The following is a 23,384-nucleotide window of genomic DNA, read 5'->3' on the forward strand; positions in this document are numbered from 1 at the left end:
GATGAGCAATTAGTTGGAGTTAGTAGATGGCGAATGCGGTATAGTGATAAACACTTAAAATGTGACAATTTATAAAACTTATTTAATTTCCCTTGATTACATAAACTTTTAATCATAGCTTCTTATTTACAACCTCAAGTGACCATGCATTTATATAGCTGTTGTGACATGTATAAATGTTAGCAGATATAGGCCTACCTAAGACAGTTGTTGCTTTATTTGAAATGTATTTTTTTTTGAAAATGTTAAATATTAGTTGAGTTTCCACCAGTAGATATTTAAAGGGTTTGATTTTGTGACGTAGCAATTAATTAGTGAAATTCAAGTGGTGTGGTTATGCCCGTATTTACTTTTTGCCACCTCTTCCCAGCAATCTCACTATCATGATAGCAGATACGTCGTGGTAGAACGCCATGGTCGTGATGCAGGAGGACCACGGGACAATTGGAATTCTGGGCCCAGTTCTCAAGGCAGTGGATATCAAGACATGCGGCGAATGAGTGACAATCGTGGTCCTGGCATGATGCCACCATCCAGGTACTAAAGTTGCATTCTGTCAGCTGTTTTGATTGCCTGTAACTTAAAACATGCATTGTAAATAATCTAGAATTCTTTCTGTATGGTATTACAGGAAACTTTGTGCTATCCGGCACCGACGGGACCGAGCTGTTGCCGTCCCATCAAAACTGCTGGACAAACCAGCGCTAATGTTAAAACATACGGAGCTTTTGAGCTCCGTATCTAGCAACAAACCCTGTTCCTTAGCAACAGCTTCTAAACAGTCGGCCGTAGCTTGCAAGCGTCTCTGTAGCTAAGCAACAGCTTTAGCTAGACCTTGCAGAGCCTGACTAGTGGGGGGGGGGGGAAAAGCAACGAAAAGAAAAAAAACTTACTGAACCGACTCCTGAATTTTGCCGGTGGCTCGAGCATTCCGGACAGTTAACCTCCGGATAAACCAAAGTTTCCTGTACATTTTCTGACTGGTTTTATATTAAACAGGCTCATTCTTTCTGAAAGCCTATTTGAATTAAGTATATTAGTTGCTTCTAGATATTTTTCTGCATGGTTACTTTTGTGATGCCTATTAGCTATTCCCAGTAAAAGGTTTGTTCACAAATAAAGAATATAAATTCAACATCGAAGAATACAAATCCATCAAAATAGTTTGCTTAATCATATCGTCAAATGTTATGGGGATATCAATAATTGTATCTATATTGGCAAAATTACTTCAAACTTGTGTCTTTCCTGTATTTAAAAATAAAATGTTTCCAGTGCATTAAAACCATGCTCGACTCATGCCACAATGCGTATCGACTGTTTCCATTTTTATGGCTTGTAAATGGTGTAATATAAAAATAATTTGTGTTGGTATCTAAGCAGTCTATGAACACCTAAATAGGCTGACTCCTGAATTGCACTACTTATTTGGGTAGGAATGAAATTGTTTTTCTAAGTTTGGTCTTCTCCATATTCAATAGCCAGTGAGCATTACATCTCTGAAGAGAGGGCCCAGGAAAGGGCTTTCATGCGACAGATTTTCTCTTTCATGTATTATTTTCCCTTTTCTTCTTTCAACACTTTGATGGCTATGATTTGTACTAGACCTGTAGGCTCAAGTTTCATTCCAGTATATTTCTTCACTGGAATTTAATTTATGCCAAATTCTTGTTGAATTTGTGTAGATTGCAGGAAGCCCACAACAGTCACCAACCATGATTTGGTGCCTTTCATCTAATTAAGACTTAAGCACCTATGAAATGCTAGTACAGACTCTTAAAGCATCCCGTTCATGATGTCTACTTGTGAGCATTAGGATGAGAGCTCAGTTTTCATAACTTAACAGATGAGATACAAACCAGATCAAGCATATAGAAAATCATCTGAGACCAGTCTGTATGATTGATGTGGGGCATGGAAGGACAGAGTGTGAGGGGTATGAAGGTGATGGATAGACAGCAGTATACTCTGGAGTCTCCACACAGCAGCATGGTTGACATCAGGAACTGAGTTGTTTGTGGGTTTGACTTGCATGCCAATACTTGGACACTAAATGTTGGTGCTACAGTCAATTGCTGTTTTTCTTTGGGTTTTTTTCCTACTACATTGAAATATTTCCTGTAAAGCATATTGTGCTCCTTACCTTGACTTTCCAATTTTAGTCATTTAAGTATTCACTACTTTACCAAACTTGTGGCCAAGCTAAATCTTGTCCTTGACTGTACTGACAGTCACTAGATGAGCAAGAGCTGTTACCCATATTTTTGTTTCCCCTTCTGTGAGCCAAGTACTGTATAGTGCTCCTTTTGCTGCTCCAGTTGACATTGGCTAAGCACAGTCAGGAAGTGAAACTTTGGGCCTCAGTATCACACCACTAATACACGCTGAGTAATCAAGGAGCTAAATTGAAAGATGATATGAAAAGCTCAGAGCCTTGTCTCATTCAAGTGCTGCTTTGATTCTTCTACCCATTGATTACAAGAATGATGGCTCCAAGAAATAAAATGCTTTATGTAGGACATTATCTCTTGACATCATAATTGGGGTCGTTATTGTGCACCCCGATTGATCCAGTGATTGCCTGCCAATCCTGCACAACTACCTGTAAGGCCTGTGGCTCCCAGTACGCCTGGGACATTTGTCTTGCTGCATTTGAAATTAATTAATTATAGAAAGAAAAGATATAGTACTTGAAAGCAGGTTCTTTGGAGCCTTTTTGCATCCCATTGATCAGTACCCTTTGTACTTGACTTTCACTTTTCTTATAATCTGTGCATACTGTGAACTTCTATGTCCCATATGATATGTGGAATCCTGTGGTCAACCTATGGCTTGATTTGGTAAGTTTGGCTTTTTCCCAACACAAATCAGTTTGATTCGGTTGATCGTTTCATTGTAAGTTACACTGTATAAAGTTCGGGTGTCTCCGCAAATCCTTGTGCTGATAAGGAACTGGAGCAAATTTGACCTGGGATTATCTGATGTATTTCTCACCCTGAAAATGCAGGTGTTGAATGATCTAGGATACTTGCACTCTGGAATTAAATTTAAAGAACTCGAGCCCCCAGCTGGGCCCTGGTGCCTTGGCTTCATTTATTTAGAATGTCCAATAAGTACATAATTCAGCCATCCTTTGGAAAGGATGTAAAGGTTCAGCCGATGGCTTTGAAAGTGGGATCTCAAAGATCTCATGGCCCTTCACAAAGTTATTTGTTTGAAGGATCTGTGGGTTTTTTGGTTCTTAAGAAGTCTTGTTTCACTTCGAACAGATATTTTTGGACTTAGAGTAATTTAGTCCAAATAGAGGACAATGAGAAGCCTTTTCTGAGGATGGAGGAGTGGGCTGATGCAGCTGTCTGTCTTCTCAGTTCCCAATAGATCAACCAGTTTGGGAGATGCTCAGTGATTAGGAGTCTTTTTTAATGTTACTGATTTTCTCCCTTTTTATATTTTGGCCTGCAGAGCAGTGCTTCATAGTGTCCAGTCAGATCAGCCACCTGAGGCGGCTGTTGAAATATTTCAAGTAAAGCATATTCTGCTCCTTATCCCAACTTTCCACTGCTATGCCAAATTTGTGGCCAAGTTAAACCTTGTCCTTGACTACATTTACTGTCATTCCTAGCAGTGGTTGCTAGATAGTGATGAGCATGAGCAAGTAGTGCACATCTACCAACAGCACTACTTTGAGTGAATTTTATGCTGATCAAGACAATGGGCATTCACACTGAGAAATGGAATATTGTGCTGTGTTGGCAGTAAGCACTCCCAGGTCAGGCATAATGTAGGTGCTACAGACTGAAGTTCGCTTTACTGTGCTCCAACTTCAGAATGGCTTTCCTTCATGACGCTTTCATTTCACACCTGTCTTGTTGGCCTCTGCCTGTAATGTGGTGCCCAATAGGTGTCTCGTTCAGTTTTGCCTTATGGTACCCATCTACCAGGACCTGAGCTGAAACTACCCAAACTCATTTTACGTAAGACGGTTACAACCAGGAAAGGGAGGACTTTCACACGATTAATATGGGAAGCATTTCAACCTAGATTCTATAGTTAAAAATACAGAGCTGAATATGGCTCTACTGTATTTTGATGCGACAAAGACACAGCCCTTCCACCAAATAGATAAATTCCACTTTTACTCCTTTTACTAATCCGCCATCACATTTTGCAGGTAATGTTTCTGCCATTTAAACTGGCCATACACCACCACATTCAAAGCTTCAACCGGTAGCATTGCACCTAATTAAAGACCAGCCATGTCACAAATGTGACACTTAATTTGCTTTACAAAAGGTCGAGGCACAGCCATCTGTTCCTGCTGTACAGAATAAATTTGAGGCCTCAAAGATACCGGAAACTTTGTGATATCCGGGACCGGCGTGTTGCCGATCTATCAAAACTGCCGGACATACAAAGTTAATGTTGAAGCATACGGAGGTTTTCATCTCCGTATCTGACAACAAACACTCTGTTGCTCAGCAACAGCTTCTAAAGAGTCGGCTGAAGCTGTTGCTATAGCTACAGACCTTGCAGTGCCTGACTGGGGGAGGGAAAAAAAGAACGAGAACTAAAAAAACGGCTCCTGATTTTTGCCGTTAGATCGAGTATTCCGGACATACAACCTCCGGATAAACCAAAGTTTCCTGTACTGACGATGACTTTTTAATGCTTCCTTTTGCTTTCTATTTGAAAGCTTATGGAATTGGGAGTTTTATGGATGAGAACATAATTTATAAGAGAAATGTCCTGCAGATTGACAGTGGTCCACAGACAGTGATTTATTTTTATCTTCAGTCTGTTTACACGCTAACATTAATTTTTGGTTAACATAGTTTTTGAAAATAGTTGTGACAAATGTTACGTTGCTAAGTTACTTTTTCTTTGTGTTTTGCTTCATTTTGCCTGTTTTGCTTCAGTTTAATATTTTCTGTACCAAGATATAGGTGCAGCTTGTGCTTTTTGGCCACTAATAGAATTCTTCACTAGTGTCTTACTGTTCTTTTATTACCCACTGTAGTCCTTCTGTAGCAAACAGAATTGTGCAGATCACCAACAACACAATGCAAGGAGGCAGTGTCTCGGGCTCCAAGGGAATACATGGATCAGGAGATGCTCGTTTTAAGCCATTCAAAGGGGGTGCTCCACGAAGATTCTGATGTACAAATGTTTGTAGCAGTTGGTCTTTTTGTTTTGAGATTTGTCTGTACTCTGTAGTCTTACGTAATCTGTACAACCAACTATCTTTTCAAGTGTTTTTCCTGTTCTACAGACAAGTTATTAGGTCTGGTGTTTTTTTTTAGAAAATGGTTTTGTGGCTGACTGACTTACTAATGTTTTTTTTTTCTTTAGCGCTACAGCTATTGAAAATGAAGTAAAATAAACCGGTATTGCTTTTTCAATCTGATTGTGTGTAAATGTCTTGTACTGGAGAACTTGGCAGTGGAACCCCAATTATCTGCCGTTGTGGGGGGTAGGTGGGAATCTTTCCCCATGGATAATGGAAACTAGATGTTTGGAAGTCCCTTATACTTAGTCGAACAGTGAGGTTTTAGCTTCTAATGTATCTTTTTGGATGGCCTAATCAAGCTCCTAGCCCAAGATAACACCCAAGCTTTGTTTTATAAAAAAAAAAAAAAATGAACACTCTTAATGAATGCTGGCAGCCTTGATTCCATTAGTCTCCTGCCTCCTTGACATCAGCTGTGCGGATAGTAAATTCCACCAAATACTGGATACCTAGTTACCTACTTAACCAGCTGAATCAAGAAATCTGGAAAAATTAATTCAAAAACTTATAATTGCAATCTCCTGAATAAGTGAGAAGGCAGATAATGGCAGCACATAACTGAGGCTCCACTGTACAGTCTCAACTAGATTATTCACAATGTTTTATAGCAGTGAATTACACAAATGTCACCTATCCGTAGTGATGTAGTTAACCCTTTCTACAGTAACCACTAGCCAGTGAACATTCATGCACGAGGGTTCCCCCTTTTGCAAAATAGTGCTTGTATTTATTGACAATTAATTCTTTTCTACATTTACCAGCAACTGTTTAAAATATTGGGGAAATTTTTTTTCAAAGAAAGGTTGTTCTTTGCAAGTTCACATGTATAAATGTGGTTCTGATGCTGGGAAGATGTATTCTTGCATTTTGGAATAAATCTTCATGACAGTTATTTGGAGTTAAATGTCACTTCTTTCTCCTTTTTTCCACCACCCCTTCTCCACTTCATCTGTTTTTTTTAATATCTTGGTTCACAAACAGTAAATCGTTATTCGATCTCGTGTACATCATTGAGTTTCTGTTGGGCTATTTAAAGCATTACAGGAAACTTTCGATTTACCAGCACCTAAATAACCGGCAAAATTCAGGAGTAGGTTTTATTTCATATTGTATTTACCTTCTTCCGTCTGTTGCTGTGCAAGGGTGTGGCTGCAGCTGTTGCTAAGCTACAGAGATGCTTGAAACTTGAGGCCATTGTTCTACAGTTGCTAAGCAACAGGGTTTGTTGCTTTATACGGAGCTGTCAGCTCTCCCTATCTTTTACTATAGCGTTCGGTTATCTGGAATTTTTGATGAACCGGCACCACGTCGGTCCCGTCCGTGCCGCATAAAAAAAGTTTCCTGTATATGCATCTCAGATTATGTTTTAAGTGATCCTCGAGTGAAAATTTTGTTCTTAAATTTAGAAGTGTTAAATTGCATCACATGTACAACTGTCGAGGTTCTGTTACTTTGGAGATGTTAAGTTCCAATAGCATTCCAGATCAATGAGTCCAAGCATCTGAACATGTAGCGGAAGAGAGCACTTGCATTGGCATCTTCAAATTTAGCCTCTTAACAATGATGTTGGGTGGAATTAATGAAACAGATTGAATAAGCCAGAACTTGGATTCCCCCTAATCAAGGAATTGGGTATGAGAATGCTTTTTAATTTGTTCAGCGACTGTGGGCTGCAGTAATTGCCTTGAGGAGGTGAAGGGAAGCCACCAGGATTAGTGACAGCCCTTGTGATGGTACTTGGAATGCCAGGATTTTAATCCAAGAACAATGAAGGAATGTCAATGTACATCCAAGTTGGGATGGTGTGGACTTGGAAGGAAACATGGATACTGTTCCCATAATAGTGCTATTGTCCTTTTGCGGGGTAGAGGTCATGGGATAGGAATAGGCCAACTGCCTGATGCAGCGTTATATAAAAGTAGTAAGGGGTCCTTGGGGACTGATATGTTTGCCCAGAAAGAAAGGGTGGCACAGCCCTGCTTCCTCAACCCCTCCTGCCCAGTCACTGCATTCCACTGAAGGATCACGAGACTTTTAAAGCCTGATACTTGATCTCACGAGAGGGCTGAAGATATTTTTTGTTTTATTCATTCACAGAATGTGGGCATCACTGGCAAAGCCAACATTTATTGTTCATCCCTAATTGGCTTTTTGAAACACTGCAGTATGTGAAGACCTACCTACACTGCTGTTAGCGAGGGAGTTCCACAATTTTGACCCAGCAATGATGAAGGCACGGCAATATATTTCCAAGTGAGGATGGTGTGTGACTTGGAGGGGAACTTGCAGCTGGTGATGTTCCCATATAAAGTAGTATGGGGCTGGAAGATTATTTCCACCAGGCAGTTTCACAACCATAGAATGCACCCAGTTGGAGATGGAATCACATTGACCCACCTACATATGGGTGCATTGTGATTGTGAAACCCCTGGTGGAATTGATTAATCTCCCATTGATAACCCTATAAATCTAAATAAGAGATATAATCAGTGACTAGCAGCAGCAAATCTATCTTTACCTTCTCCCTCCACCAAAACTGCAACTAATTAATGTAACACTGACAACCGATCAAACCTAATATATATGGTTAGGTACAACCTCATACTGTGTAGATCTCTTGGATTTGCTTCAGAACTTGAGACTTAGCCATCAGGTGTAGAATTCTGTTGACTTATTTGTCTTTCCTAAAAGTAGATTGTCATTACCTGGATGACTTGGTAGGTGTTTGCACCCTTACAAGTGAACAGAGGAAGGTGGATATGATGCCTCTGCAGTTATGTTTCCATATCTACTTGGAAAATGAAAAATCAGAATTACTGCTGTAGTAAGACAACATGTATACATTCTGCTTTCCATAGGCCCAGGGTTGGGTACCTTTGCTGACCAGATAAAAGAAATGGGGCTACAGAGCAGTTGTTTGGTGAAAATCTCATTTAAATAGTCCCTTTTCCCCACCCCCAAAACAATGATCCTAAACTCTCTTCAAAATGATCATTTAATGAAATTACACCAAATGGCTGATTCACCCTCACGGCTGCTATTATCAGCATACTAGCACCATCTAGTGGTTTAATCATTAAGTGGCAAAAGGAACTGAGCATAGTTAAACTCAACACAAAATGGAACCATTTAACATTTCTGCAAAGGTTTTGTAAAATGGAATGCCAATTCTATTAAGACATTTTAATGTTTACCTTGTATTTTCATGCAACATGTAGAATCCTTTTAAATTGTTCGATTAGTAATTCAGTGGTACAATTCATAGGAACAAGAGGCCATTGAGCTGGTTTCACCATTCAATGCGATCATAACAGATCTGTGACCTATGTACCAACTTTGCCCTATATCCCTTAATACCTTAGGTTAACAAAAAAACGATCAATTTCAGATTAAAAGTTGATGTCACATCAACTGTCATTTGCAGAAGAGTTCAAAACTTCTGTCTCCCTTTGCATGTAAAAGTGTTTCCTAACTTCACACCTGAAAGGCCAGCTGTAATTTTTAGGTTATATCCCTGAGTCCTGGACACCCCAACCATGCTTTTGATGCTTATTGCATATACAGTAAAATGTTTAAGATTACTTCCTGATTGGAGATTCACAATTAAAACACGAGGCAGAATCCAATGGTATAGCTGAAATTACAAGTGAAATTATCTCATTGTCTGTCCTACCCCACTCTCTCGCCCTCAGTAAAGAAAGCAGCAACCAACCCGTGTCCATCTCAACCTTAAATGGCTGCTGAGAATTGTGGAACAGCAGCATCGAAGTGACTTCCTTTACATTTGTCCGAGTTTACCAAGCTACCTGGCAGTAATTACTTTCAATTGCAGCACTAGAATGTCTCACTAAGATTCAGTTGAAAATTGATGGTAGATCGGAGAATCAGTGTATATTGTGCACTATACCTCAAACTACCCACATTCTTTCTGACTTAGATAATTCATATATAGTACCAGACCAAGTGTCTGTTTATATATTTTTTTTAAAATAGATGCTCTGAAATGAAAAATAGCAAGGGGTCAATTCAGAATTAATTTGAATGCGGTGAAGCAGCTGCAGATTAAACGGTGTTTAATGTTTAAGGCTCCTGCAGCACAGACTTTTTGAAGTGATAATTGATGTACAATAACAATTAAATTGCTTGTAACATACCACTTAATGAAAATGTCTATTTTAAAGTGGCATTGGGCTAAATAGCTTTCAGCCAGCACAGAAATGATGGGCTGAATGGCTGCCTCCTTTGCCATAAATTTCTATTATAAAACAGAAAATTAAATGTATTAAAGCATATGACCTAAATATCAGTAAGCTGATTTGACAATATAAAACTTGTCTGCAGATCACTCAGGAAGCTTTAGAAATTGCAGAAACAACAAAGGCCCAGTTGTACCATTTTTGTAAAGACAAGATTTTTTAAAATTTTCTTCTAAACATTTTGGGAGGTGGAGGGCTAACAAATGTATGTCAGGTTTTTATTTCCATAATCCCATATTTTAAAATTACATTTGACTCCACATGAAAGAGCATGCAAAATGAAAACATTCTATTCTCTTATTACCTGGTCTGTTCCGCATCAAAATCCCACGCGTCTGATGCCATCTTCAGATATTTAGAAAATTTTAAGCGTGCTTTCCAAACTTGTATCAGATAGTGTCACAACAATAATCAGTTTATTCCTTCAGTACCAAAAAGGTACTATTGCAATGAATTGTACTTGGTGACCCATCTCATTGTGATCTGTATTTGTAATCTTAAATGTATGAAAGTGGTCGCACATGGGGTGGTATTGATGTGCTTTTCCAAAAGAAAACAAAGACAACAATTCAAGACTTAACTGCATATTCTATAAAGAAAACATTTAAAGGGCAGGGATTGAGACCAAGTGGCAAGCTTCACAGAACAGACACAGGCTTGATGGGCCTAATGGCTTCCCTCTGCTGTCAAATTCAACTATTTTATGTGATGCAAAGCCTTTTAACTGTCGGAACAGCTGTACACTAACCCGTACTATTTTACTGCAACAAGGTCTTTTTTGTAAAATGGTGTAAATATACACCATATAGTATTGACTAGGAAGAGGCCACATCCTCAGTTTCCCACCCAAATTCAGAGCATCCCTGCATACAGAGGAGACTGGAATGTTGCTGCAAATATTTGTACATGTTACTCTGTTAGTTATATCATAAAAAACATAAAACAAGCATGATGGCAAGCAAATACAGAACTCTACTCCTCACCAACACCATTTCCGAGCCAGGAAAAGGAGCCTGCAGGTCACTTGCCATCCTATTCCCCCACTCAAGTGAGGAACTACAACCGAGACATTAAAAAACATTAATCAAGATTCTTGAGGCTAATAATTTCTTCTATAAGCTATTTACAATTCCACTTCGACCTGACTTCATCTTTAACACTGGGATTAGAAGCTGCAGAAAGAACATCGGAGAGCATATGATGGGAAGAAGAAAGGGAGCAGAAGGTGTAGCCAGGAGGAAAATGGTTTTGCGGCTGATACCAGCAAACTCCTCCAGTCTGGAACCTGAGAGGTTAGTTGAGGATTAATCCCTGGAGGTTTCTCAAGGAAAGGTTGGCAGAGACCGTGTGAACCACAGAACATGATATAACCTAGGGGGGGTGGGGGGGAAGACAGTGAGAAAAGGAAGAGTAATTGATTGGGAAATAGGCAAGTATGTCTGGCCAAAACTGTTGCCTCGTGGAGCATAGACTTTTGAGGGGACTGGGTGAGCAGCCAGTGGCTATAGTAAATGTGGGAACTAAGGACTTTGGTAAGATACAGAAATGGATCTTGTACAAGGAAATTAAGCCAATTAAAAAGCTAACAAAACATGACCTGGGGTATTCTTGAAAACCTACATGTGCCATGCATTATGTTTGAGGCAATGGAAAATTAAGCAATTGTACATGTGGTTGGAAGAGTGGTGTAGGAGGTCTGGGCTGAGACAGGAGGAGGAAAAACAGACAGGATTCCCAGTCATCACTATCCAGTCTCCCCTCCTGTAAAGTATGCACATGTGGATAGGGTCAAGGCTCAACAATGACAATAACTCTACCACCACTCAATCTAAGTTCATACATGAAGAATGTTGAGGTATTGGAAGGTTGACAGTGGAATTATACTGCAGCAAAAATCAGCACCTTCAGGAAACGAGAGCAGGAAGCTGAAAAATAAACCCCCCAAAATTAATCTCTCTGCATTTACTTGTTAATTATGTATTTTGCAACAACCCCCGATAATAGCCTCATACCCACGGGCCTCAAGAACTCTTAAGCCACCACATATGCAACTGTTGTTGAAGGCAGCCATGCCTTCAAGGCCCTAAGCTCCGTAATTCCTTCCCTAAATTTCTCCGTCTCTTCACCTTTTGCTCCTTTAAAACCTACGTCTTTGACCAAGGTTTTAGTCACCTGCCCCAATGTCGCTTCCTTTGCCTCGATCAATTTATAATTATGTTCATTTGAAGCGCCTTGGGACGTTTTCCTACATTAAAGGCGGTATGGCAGTTGTAATTGTTCAAAAAATATTGTTAGAATGAAATAATGCCAAACACAAAGGTCATTGCAAGAAATGTGTTTTTATTTTAGTTTGGTGTTTTACCAATTTCAACATCATCCTTCTGCAACAACAGAAGTCTTTGCACTAATTGGTACCAAATAAATTAAAGACAATCACCCAAAGTTGTATGCTCCAATGTAACACGATTCCAGTAATGTTTCACTTGTAAAACTGCAAATAAAGCCACATTTTACTCTTTTTGATGGTTATCTAGGCACTAATGGGTGTACAGTTCAGCTGGTAAAGCTGATTTGGTCACAGTATACCATTTCCTAAAATTCCTTGCACAAATTTACATAAGAGACTATCTGATACCACTCGCTATTTAGCATTTCATGCTCATTCTATGCCAAATACACAGCAAGAAGCTCTGTAATTAGGCATGTTAGCCAATAGATTTACTTGTCAGTTTTAAGGTGTAAACATCAGTAATTCTGCAAGTATAAAGTGTGGGCAGTGGCTTATAACAATTTTGACTCCCCCGAGTCCACAGCACTGATGTTCCATCTCATTTGTACACCTATTTCCATGTCAATTTTCACAAATATTCCCTCATATTTTAAACACTTTGGTTCAGTTTTCTACAGATCATTGATTATTTTTTCCTGTTTACATCATTTAACTAACATGTGATGCCTTTTTTTTTTCCTATTTTAAGATTTCAAAAACCTAGAAATTCTATTAGCAAAACCTTCCTCACAGTTGCTACGCCAGGATTGTCAAAAAAAAGAATTTAATGCCATCTTAAATGAACAAAATACATACAAAGCATCAAATCTATCACTGTAGGCTTATTTGCAGACATGGAACTTAAGAAAAAATTCTTATGGCACAATATGCTGCTGTCTCCTCCCATTTGTCCCAAACCGCACAACAGAATAACAAGATGCAGACAGTAAAGAATTGGCTATTTTGTCAAACTTCAGTCATTTAATACCAAAAATATGAACTGAAGAAAGTTACGCCTCTGTTCCATAGAAAGCTTTTCTTTACAAGTACTTCTTATAGTGCCATGTGCCAATTAAGATATTTTGTGCCACTTAAGAAAGTAGGACAGGAGATTATCAAAACTCACATGATCCACACTAACAAGTATATAACACACATTAAGGCAGTATGCTACATACATGTTTGGTCACAAATATATAAATGAACTGAATGTTCTGTAATGAGAATCTACCATAAAGCAGAGACTCCCAAAAATGCAGGACTTGTAACAATATAGGCATACAAAAGCAAGTGTTATAGTAGCTGTAATCCAGAAGACATTTAAAAAGTTAAAGTTACAGAGAGCAGACTTGAAAACATATACATCCTGTTTCACAATGTATATAAAAAACCCTTCACAAGTATTTTGGTAAATGATCAGTCTCATAAAATAAAGACTCTGCAACAAACAGAAAGATACAACAAAAACTACTGAAAGTAACAAGTTCTACATTTTCCTTTTCCATTGTTAATTGTGGTCAAATACACATGCACTATGGTGCTAACTATATTGTGCATCCTATTGCGATAGAGAAAGGACACAAAACCCAATACCCACAGGTGCTGTTAAGAGATTAAATCTTCAAGGTTAGGAGGTCGACATGGTTGAAATGTCTGGCCAATATTCTATCATATATACTACTTGATGAAATGGCAACATATAGCTTTTCCTTAGCAATGAGATGTTCAGTTCAATGTTGAGCTCTCGCATGCACTGAAATTCAGAAAAGCATTCAAAAAATAATCTACCACATTTGCTTTGCAGAATAGCTTAATTGTACCCATCCCCTATAAATGGACAAACGTGTGAAACAAAGTGATAATTAAAGCACATTCGGTCCAGAAGGTGACTTTTAGCATTAGTTTTCAGCTGTCCTTATATCAAGCATTAAAAATATTAAAAACAGTCAAGTGCATGTACTGGATTGTTACTCGTCAAGGTACTCTGTAAACCCACGAGCAGTCTTGCACTCGCGCCACAAGACTCACAGGCTCAGCCCCCACAGTAAGACCACTTCAGTCTCGTTACAGATTTTAACTTTCAACACAACTTCCCAATTTTATAATGGGCTCTGAAGGGGCTGTTATTGGTGGGCAGTTGTACTATTCTGGTAACTTTCAGTACCAGTCTGGTTTAAATATTTAATATTTGCTATTGAAAATTTACAACAAAAATTGCATAAAAGTGCTAGGACGGGATTGCAAATAATTAGATCTATACATATTTGATATCTGGTGCTTTTAATATCAATATATTGTAATGAGCCAAATACAACATTACATTAGAATTTGTGTGACCATTTACCATTTGTCGGATTTACTAGAATTATCATGCACTATAAATGTGAGCTAATCCACAACATAGCTGGGCAGTTCAATGCAATTCTCCCGAAACAATCTTGTTCACTATACCTGTTCTGGGTAGAGAACTTCTTAATAAAAGAAAATTTCTAAGTGCAACATGATTCTTCTAAAAACCAAAAAAAAAACTAATTGTCTGGGATGCCTATCTTGCAATAATTTAACAAATGATTTCACAATGAATAAATATTTATGTCTTAGTAAACAGGTTTAATGTTTTATTTTCTTCCCTCTCTGTTACCAGAGGATTGTACATCTTCCTCTGGTTACATTTATGTATACCTGCTTCAAGCGCTCCAACTGAGGGTGCCCGAAGAGGTATTGAAATAAATAAACTGGTCAATGTATTAAAATCCACAAAACAGCTCCATTATTAGAGTGATAATCATAATCTGAAGCAGACCTACAACAGTATAAAAATGAACCTTCAGACAATTTTCCTTCAGTCTTCAATATCAACAGTTTAGTGTCTGCTTACATGTTCCAGCAGCAGTGTCACAGTGAACAATATATTTGGAGCATTTCACTACCGTACCAAAGGAAGGATAAGTTTGACATATACCAAAACCACAAGTGACAGTAGCAAAGTTATGTGTTTCTATTATAACAATGTTTTAAAATTTCCCCATTTCTGAATATTGGTCCCATTTAGAAAAATAACTTAGTTACTGCACACAAGCTTGACTAATATTTGACCAAATAAATTTGAAGGCATTAGAAAAGATACAAGACCATAATGACTAGGTAAATTACTGAGTGTTAAGTCATTTAGGACTGAAATACAAGTCACTGTAAAGAGTGCTGCTGTTACGCATTTCACTTGCTGGTCGAGCAGAGAGAAAGGTTTTGGCAACAGGACTTGTACCTTCCACATCTTAGCAACAACTTTATGGTCTCATTGCCACCTTGAAACACTACCTTCTAATTTGCCAAGAAACATATTTAGTCAAAATACAAAGCTTATTCACTTGTTATTGTGTTTACTAACTTGCCAATTCATTTCAAATGTCTACTTTCACACATTTCCCCAAAAGTGACTTTTGTTGGAACAATTTTAAAACCATGCAAAACACAGCACATTCGTTCAGTTAACAAAAACTTGAAGCAAGAGATAGCATTATTGTCAAATGTTAACCTGTCTCCTTGCATTCCTTCAGGTTATTATGGCTCATACAGCAAAACCAGCTCATGAAAAAAACTGACCATCCATATGGACACAAGATTGTCTAGCTCTACATTTGTATCCCACCAAAATATGTTAGCACACCTTAAACAACCCATCACGTGAAAGACCATTTTTATATGCTTTGCCTTTGTTTTCTATAATTCACTGGACTAATCAGTTCTAGTAGCAGTTAATGAAAGCTTAAAAAAATTCTAGCTATTGTCACTTATTGAAAGCAGAGAACTAAAACTAAACAAACCATGAAACTGCCGATCATTGTCCTGTAATAAAATTGAGTCAGTATTAGCCAAAATAGCTTATTAGCTGATTGCATTAATTAATGCAAAATAATGAAGAGAGGCATTGTGATTTCACGGTTACATGTAAAGGTGCTTTTTGTAGGTTTTAAACGATGATTTATGTCAAATGAAATGTAACGGCATCAATCAATACCGTAGAAACTCCATTGTGAATATAGTGCATTGTGCAACATACAACAAAGTTTGGCCGACTGTATCAAATAAGTCATCCTTCCACTTCTCAAAATAAGAACAATTAGGGATCAGGCACAGACGGCATATCACCGGGTTCTTTTAAGGGTTATGCACTTAGTTTCTGGTAAAATCCAACCCCATCACAAGAGAATACACTTGTCCTTTTCTTTTTCTCTTGGTTCCTTGCGCTGTTTCCGTTCAGTGGCCCCAGGCTGTCTTCCAGCAGCTGCTGCCTGTGATTGTTGCCCTTCCTGGAATTTTAGAAGAAAACATACACACAAAATTTAAAGTATTTAAAATCACGTAATAACTAAATGCTGAAAAGGAAGAGTCATTTTAGCACAACACTAAATCTGAACCTACAGCCCGAATTCAACTCCTATCCTTAACAAGCATTCAAACTTCCGCCACATGGTTTTGCTAGTTCTTGGGAAATGGGTCTTTGTGGTTAAAGGACCAATCCCGCCCAATCGAAGAATGCTGCTGCTTGGCTGATCAGATTGCTGTGGATGAGGATTGTGGAGAGCCCAGTGATCAAAATGTCCTTCCAAGAGGAAGAAAAAGTGGAAAAAAGTTCTTAAAATGATTACATTTCTTCAACATTCAATCTGTTCCCAACCTCAGCTGAAGCTGCTACATAAAGTAGGAGTAACATTAAAATGGATAATCTACACAGGCTTCCTACAAAAATAAATCAGTTGTCCACACGTCCCTCCTGGAAAATGCCTACAGATTGGGAACGGAAGAGGCCCAGAACAGGTGTAAATACAAAAGACTGGGGCGGGGGTAAAAGAAATGAATAATTTTACAGTAATAGTCCTCTGTAAAAGCATTAAATGTAAAGAAAGCTTTTCCGATTCTTGTTTTTAATAATGCACATGCTGAGTCAACTGCAATTGAACGATGTGTCCGTTGTAAAGGGTGCTGTGCAAACTTACTCTCGATAGCCCAGCTCTCAGTTCTTCAGCACGTTGCTGTGTATTCCACAATAATTCGAGGCGTTTCACTAATTGCTGTGCTCCGCTACTTTTATATTTTGATTAAAGCTCTGGGTGTGGGATTATCTACTACTTCATTGGCCTTTTCTTTCACTTTCAGACTAAAGGTTAGAAGAATGTTTATTCCTCCTAGAATGAAGATTCTGTAGAACAGACCTCAGCAAAAGCAGTTGATGCTTGATTGATTCATTCCTTCAAGGAAAGAGTTGGGATCAATATTTGGTTGGAAGTAGGATTGGAGGTTATACAAGTATAAACTGGTTGCTCAAATATTCCATCAAGCACAGCGATTCCTGTGAAGCTTGGGAAAGAATCATCCACGGTGGGCTGCTGGCTAGGGTTAAAATAGGGAGATGTGGAAGTGGATAGATATTCTGGAGTTCACTTGATTAACATGAAGAGGAAAGGGAGCAATTGTACAGACAGTTCCCTCAGGAGATTAAATGTTGAGTTCACGATGAGGTAGACTGCATATCCGCTGTGGAAGTGGCAGCATTGCTGGGATGGAAGAGTCCTTTTTCAATCCATGTTTTTTTGTGTTATTCTATTCCCTGATATTTTAGCTTGTGAAAGGAAATAAACCCTAAGCTTTATGCATTTTAATTCACACTAATCCTGTGAAATTTAAAGCTTTATATATCTAAATAATTTGACTACATTTGCAACACTGGAAAAGTTCATCGATTAGAAAGCAATTTTCTCGAAAGCTCATGACACACACTATGGTGCACATCAGTGTACTGAATAGTAAATAAAAGGAAGTCAGTACACCCTTGTGATTTCCAATGTGGAATTCCTGCTATCAACTCAGGAGGCAAGGGAAGCAAGATCACAACAGTCCAGCCAGCCTAGGGTTTTGTTGCACACCATCTAGTGGTAGGTTCAAAAACAGCAAAGGAAAAAGGCCTGGGAACAAGACTGTTTTTGTTTCACATTGTAGTACAACAGAGACCTCGTGTATTTTCCGTTACTTAGTCAATTACAATGAATCACAGTTGATCATTTAAGAATTTTAGGAACACGCTACTGGAGTCAAAGAAGCATGTTCCTTTTTCATACCTCAAACTTGTTGACCTGCATTATATTATCCTCCAATGCCTTCTTTCTCCAGAAATGCATCCAACTGTCCCTTGATCCTTTTTATACGATCTGATCCAAGGCTTTTCTCTAGTAACTTTTTCACAACTATGATCTTTTGGGTAAAACATTCTACCCGAGTACCCTTCTTATTCATAACTTACTCATTTTTAACTTTGCTCCCTGTTTTTTGAACCCTTCACCCATATTGGACAATTTGCTCAGATCAATTGTCTAATTCCCTTCATAATCCTGAAGTTCCAACAAAGTCTCCTTTCACAGAAACAAGCCCAAGTTCCGTAATCTTGTGTCATAATTTGACGCCCTGATACCTGGAATCAGCTTTGCTGCTCGTTTCTGGACCCTCTCAAGAGCAACAATGTCCTCCCTCGGGACTGATCAAAGCATTGATTATAAAATTGTTTTCCACTTGGTGAAAGCTCATTACCTGGCTTTGAGCTGCAGCTGCCTGTTCCTGTTCATGGTAGAACTGGGATGCTCGTCTGTCTTCTTCTTCCTGCAGTTTTTTTGCTAGCTCCAGATCACTAATTCCTTCAGGAATCTGCTCCCACGATAAGTCCTGGCTTTGCTGCTCCTGCTGTAAGGACAATGCCATCAGATAGTCCTGAGAGAAGAAATAATGTCCAATCAGGAAATCCCTGGATAAGGGATCAGTAATTATCCTTAAAGTGCAAATATAGTTCTACTGATATTGGGTCGTGATCAATATGATAAACTGAAACATGCTTCAAAAAGTTCCAAGAATTTTCTTTATACACTGGATATTCACCATGATTTCAAAGTCATTCTTTTAATGTTAAAATGCAACAAAAAAATTCCAACACACTCTTTCCATCAGGTGTGCATTCTACACTTCCATCAGAATCCTTTATAAGTTTAAATGCTTGGGGCTTTCTTTGATCAGGTAGCAGAATGTGCAGAGCGCAGGATCACGATGGACAGAATATTCAGACGGTTACTCATGTATAAAATAATTACAATAACCACATGGCGGTACGCAGGCTGGAATCTTTGTCACCATGAAATGTGAAAAGTGAAGCTACAGGTGTTGAAACAAGACCTCAAGACGGAACCACAATGTGGAATATGCAATGGCACATAAGGAAATCTGAATGATGCACCTGCATGACTCCATTAGTCAGAAGCAATAAAGTTACAAGGGAACTGTAATGATTAAATGATTAGTTAAAAATGTCAAATTTCAGTTTTTATTAAAATGGGATCTTCACTGGTACAACTGTTCTGGTGGTGGAGTGGTACCCGATGCTGGGTGTGATTGATCAGAGCTAGGTTACTACTATGCTGGGCTTCAGGACTACAAGCAGTTCTAGGAATGACATAGAATTTACAGCCCAGAAACAGGCCATTCGACCTAAATGGTCCATGCTGGTGTTTATGCTCCACACGTGCCTCCTCCCACTTTACTTCATCTAAACCTATCAGCATATCCTTCTATTCCTTTCTCCTTCATGTATTTATCTAGCTTCCCTTTAAACGCATCTGCGCTATTCACCTCAACTACTCCCTGTGGCAGCAAGTTCCACATTCTCACCACTAGGAATCTGGGCTACTCTCACTGTAGCAGCATTTAAAACAAGTTTTGTTCTGTGGATATTGCTAAGTTCTATATAAAAAGGAAATAATACACACTTTATTAATAGCAGCCAGATTCAGGATAGGCTTTGTATAAACGCAAAGCTGTGGAATCTTCAAAAAAAAAACAGAAAACACTATCCCATAAATCTGACCGTAAGCAGATGAAATGACAGTTTTCCAACAAACAAAATCTCAGCTCCTCACCACTGTAGTTGCAAGACCAGCAATTGATGAAAATGAGCTCAACAGTGTGAAGGCTTGCATTACAGTTCAAAAGTGTCCAAAAAGTACCCAAAGTCTCATCTCATCTACTGACACTGCCATTTTGAAATTCCTACCAGTACTATCTTTAATCACACTGTTGGATTGTTTTAAAATACAAGGTAAACTATGAACATAGATAGGAGACGGTCAAATAACAATGTGGGAAGTTGGAATAGACTGTGCAAGGAAAGCAACAAATGAGCGGTTTTGTTTTTAGAAGTTTCAACATTGCTTTTAACGTAGCAAAATGTCCCACAGTCCTTTGTGCAAGAAACACGCACCAGATATAACGTGATGTCAGGACACTGCATCTGAAAATATTACAGAAGTTAAGTGGCTGGGTGAGGAGTGTATGAAATAGAGAAAATGAGTAAGCAAGTGCAGTAAGTATATGGGCATTTTATTTAATAGCATGCATGCTATGTAAATGAAACACATAGGGAATCCACTGTCGTGGTGACCGTACAACTGTATTGGTGTATATTTCAGTGCTATTACCTAACCACATATGTAATTTCCAGTCTGGTCACAAGATAGGAGACTGCCAAACAGCAGCTGGAATCCCTCACATACTTCCTTGGCACACAATGATTTCCACCTCCCCTCTTTTTGCCTCCCTTGCCAAATACAGTAGCCCCTGAAAGATACAATGCCTACTCAACTCATTAGTGGTTCACATATTCCAAAAGACACATCAGAGTACCCAAGGTCTAAGTGAGGCTAGTGATTCGCGGTCTAAGTGACGCTAGTGATTAGAAGAAAATCCCTCCACCCCATAGAGCAGCAGATGCAAGCAACAAGCTCCAGTAAAACAGTTAACACAACGTTTAAATATCTCCCCCAGCCTTACAGCCCTGCATGCACCCCCTACTTCTCTGATAAGCTTCTCCTTGACTTCTGCTCCATCACTGGCCAGTCAGCCACAATGCTCCTGTCCTTTGGAACTCCCCCTCATTCCCTTTACCATGACGCCTCCTTCCCTGCTTTCAAGACCATTCTTTTCAAACGTGCCCTTGGCTCCAAACCCTAACCATTTTCCCCTTTTACCTTCTACTTGGTGTCCATTGCCTTTTCCTCCTCAATGTTAAGTGCTTGGAGTCTAAATGCTGCACGAGGATGGCTACGGAAATGCAAGCTGCTGTTGTGTAAATTAACTCTAATGTAACAGTATGAGGACAGATGCTGACCAAATACATTGAAGACAACAATTCCTGTGCTACAGTGACTGGAAGTTTACCTGTAAATAAAAACAAATGGGCTGAATAATTATAACTCTAGATATTCCAGGTTTACAGCTGAAAGATAGCCAGTGTGTGCCCAAGTGATGACAAGATCAAAATCCATAAGCAGCTCCAATGTAGAATTGTAATTAATTCCTGACCTCTGTAATCTATCTATATATCTATATATATAAATCGGTACTTCTGTCATTCTGTCTATCTGTCTGTCATCGCGTGTGCGTTGCGGGTATGCACTCGAAAGTTACAGGGCGTACCTACGCGCGCGTTACCTCCAAAGAAAGCTTACGCTTCCGAGACGGTTTTAAGCGTATTTACGTTTCGGCCGGGCTAAAATTGCGCCCGCGGTATCCCAAAAACCTTCAACATTCTGCTCATTAGCATCTCATTATCCGCTCATTAGCGACAGAGTGACCTCGAGCTCGACCAATCGTACGCCGGGTTGCTGGCGTGTGCCGCCGGGCCAATCGGTGCGCGTGTGGCCGGGCTTTATCGTTCTGAACCGAGGTGAGTCGCCGCCATCTTGATTCCAAACTTTTCCTTTCTTTTTCCCGCTTTCTGTGTCTTAAAAAAAAACGTTGCTTTTAAAACACATTGTTTTTTAAAAAAATGATTTAGAAAGTAATTAACTTATCTAATCTCATTAATTTTCCTACCTTTCCCCGTTTTTCCAGGTAGGCCTAGAAGCCTCGGCGTCTCCTCCGCACCCACGCCCGAGCTAGGCACCTCCCGGCCCCACTCGAAGGCTGGAGGGCCGAGCCTCAGCCCAGCGCCGCTAGGGTGCGCGCGCAGCAGGAGCGGAGACGTCTCTCTCTGCCGGGGCTTGCTGAGCGTCCAGCGTTACCCTGGCAACGGGCGCAATCGGCGGTCTTCACCTCGGGGGGAGCGGCCGCGACCCTCAAGGGGGGGGGGGGGGGCCGCGCGCGCAGCAGGAGCAGCTGAGACGCGGCGTCTCTCTCTCTGGCTTGGTCAGCGTCACGGTTGCCCTGGCAACCGGGCCCGCCAGCCAAGAGAGACGCTGCGTCTCAGCTCCTGCTGCGCGCGCGCGCAATCGGCGGTCTTCACCTCCGGGGGGGGGGGGGGGGGCGGCGACCCTCGGGGGGGGGGGGTGCGCCCGCCGCCCTCCCTCCCCTCCATCCCCCCCTCCCCTCCCCCGCCCTCCCTCCCCGCCCTCCCTCCCCTCCCCTCCCCCCGCCCTCCCTTCCCCTCCCCTCCCCCCGCCCTCCCTTCCCCTCCCCTCCCTTCCTTCCCCCCTCCCCTCCCTTCCTTCCCCCCTCCCCTCCCTCCCTTCCCCGCCCTCCCCCCCTCCCTCCCCCTCCTCTCTTCCCCCCAGTCGCTCTCTCTCTTCCCCCCAGTCGCTCTCTCTCTTCCCCCCGTCGCTCTCTCTCTTCCCCCCGTCGCTCTCTCTCTCTCTTCCAACAACAACATGCCCTCGAAAAAGCCTCGGCACCGCCGGGCACTTCAGCTAGTATCTAATAAAGATGTTCAAGTTATATTTGGTGAAAGCAGCTGGTAATGGGCATTATGTAATAAGCAACCACCAACAATGGATATCTGAATTAAGCTTGCTCTTCATGGTATAACTGTCTTCATGGTATACCTGATCTATTTGATCCTGTTGTCCCTTGTACACAGTTTCTGGGTCAGATGGGGGTCTCAGGTGAAATTCAGAGTCACAGAAATTTCCATCTCCATCCACGTTGTGTAAACTCTCCCAGACCACCTTCTCTTCTGTAAGAAAGCCCTGGTCTGTCACCAGTAGATACAGCTGGCCCTATTAAATTAAAAAGAAAGAAAATATGGTTTACATATAGGCAGCACAACTAATTCAACTTGGACTTCATTTCAGTCCGAGTTTTATCTAAAGAAGAAAACAGTGAAAAAACTAATGTGAAAGGTTTAGTTAGCTCAGCTAATTAACTGCACTCCTGAACAGCAGTTCAGAACTATTCCTATCCTCTATACGCAGTGTGTCCTGGGGCATTTTTGTCACCATTCTGAATAAACTTGAAACTGTAGCTCATGTGCCCAAAAAAATCATTGCGAGTAAATGTTACCTCAGACATACATTAACATTGCAGTTTATGCCCAGCAAGCTCAGATTTGAGTGATTAATAGAAATATACTATAATGTTCTTTATAAAGTCCCGATTATGTAGCATTGTACGATGCAGTCGGTCAACATTGCCCTTTCAACCTTGAAACTGAATCCAGCCCAGACAGAAGAGTCTCCTCACTGCAGCCAAGTGAAACAACTTTGGGCTGCATCAACACGATGTCCACAAAATTCAACATTGAATTGAAAAGGCCACAAAGAT

At 40.1% G+C, this 23,384-nt stretch overlaps 2 protein-coding genes across 9 annotated transcripts in view; one reads left to right on the top strand and one right to left on the bottom strand.

Moving 5' to 3' along the window:
* The window catches only part of sltm (SAFB-like, transcription modulator), a 52,482-nt gene extending 46,303 nt beyond the window's left edge, over positions 1-6,179 (top strand). For all 5 annotated transcript variants that reach the window (XM_085968700.1, XM_085968703.1, XM_085968702.1 and 2 more), the window contains 2 exons: positions 371-537; positions 5,018-6,179. In XM_085968700.1, the coding sequence (XP_085824826.1) occupies positions 371-537; positions 5,018-5,156 (306 nt within the window). In that variant the 3' untranslated portion in view covers positions 5,157-6,179. The remainder of the gene's footprint in view (positions 1-370; positions 538-5,017) is intronic.
* A 5,688-nt stretch (positions 6,180-11,867) lies between these two features.
* Positions 11,868-23,384, bottom strand: part of mindy2 (MINDY lysine 48 deubiquitinase 2) — a 64,788-nt gene continuing 53,271 nt past the window's right edge. For 3 of the 4 annotated variants that reach the window (XM_085968710.1, XM_085968713.1, XM_085968712.1), the window contains 3 exons: positions 22,667-22,840; positions 18,396-18,572; positions 11,868-16,123 (listed from right to left, as the gene is read on the bottom strand). In XM_085968710.1, coding sequence (XP_085824836.1) covers positions 16,013-16,123; positions 18,396-18,572; positions 22,667-22,840 — 462 coding nt within the window. In that variant the 3' untranslated portion in view covers positions 11,868-16,012. The remainder of the gene's footprint in view (positions 16,124-18,395; positions 18,573-22,666; positions 22,841-23,384) is intronic. The other variant, XM_085968711.1, reaches the window with a different exon arrangement.

Source organism: Somniosus microcephalus, chromosome 27 (genome assembly GCF_052327205.1).
Source record: "Somniosus microcephalus isolate GS21.2 chromosome 27, FLI_Smic_1.0, whole genome shotgun sequence".
NCBI classification, from domain to species: Eukaryota; Metazoa; Chordata; class Chondrichthyes; order Squaliformes; family Somniosidae; genus Somniosus; species Somniosus microcephalus.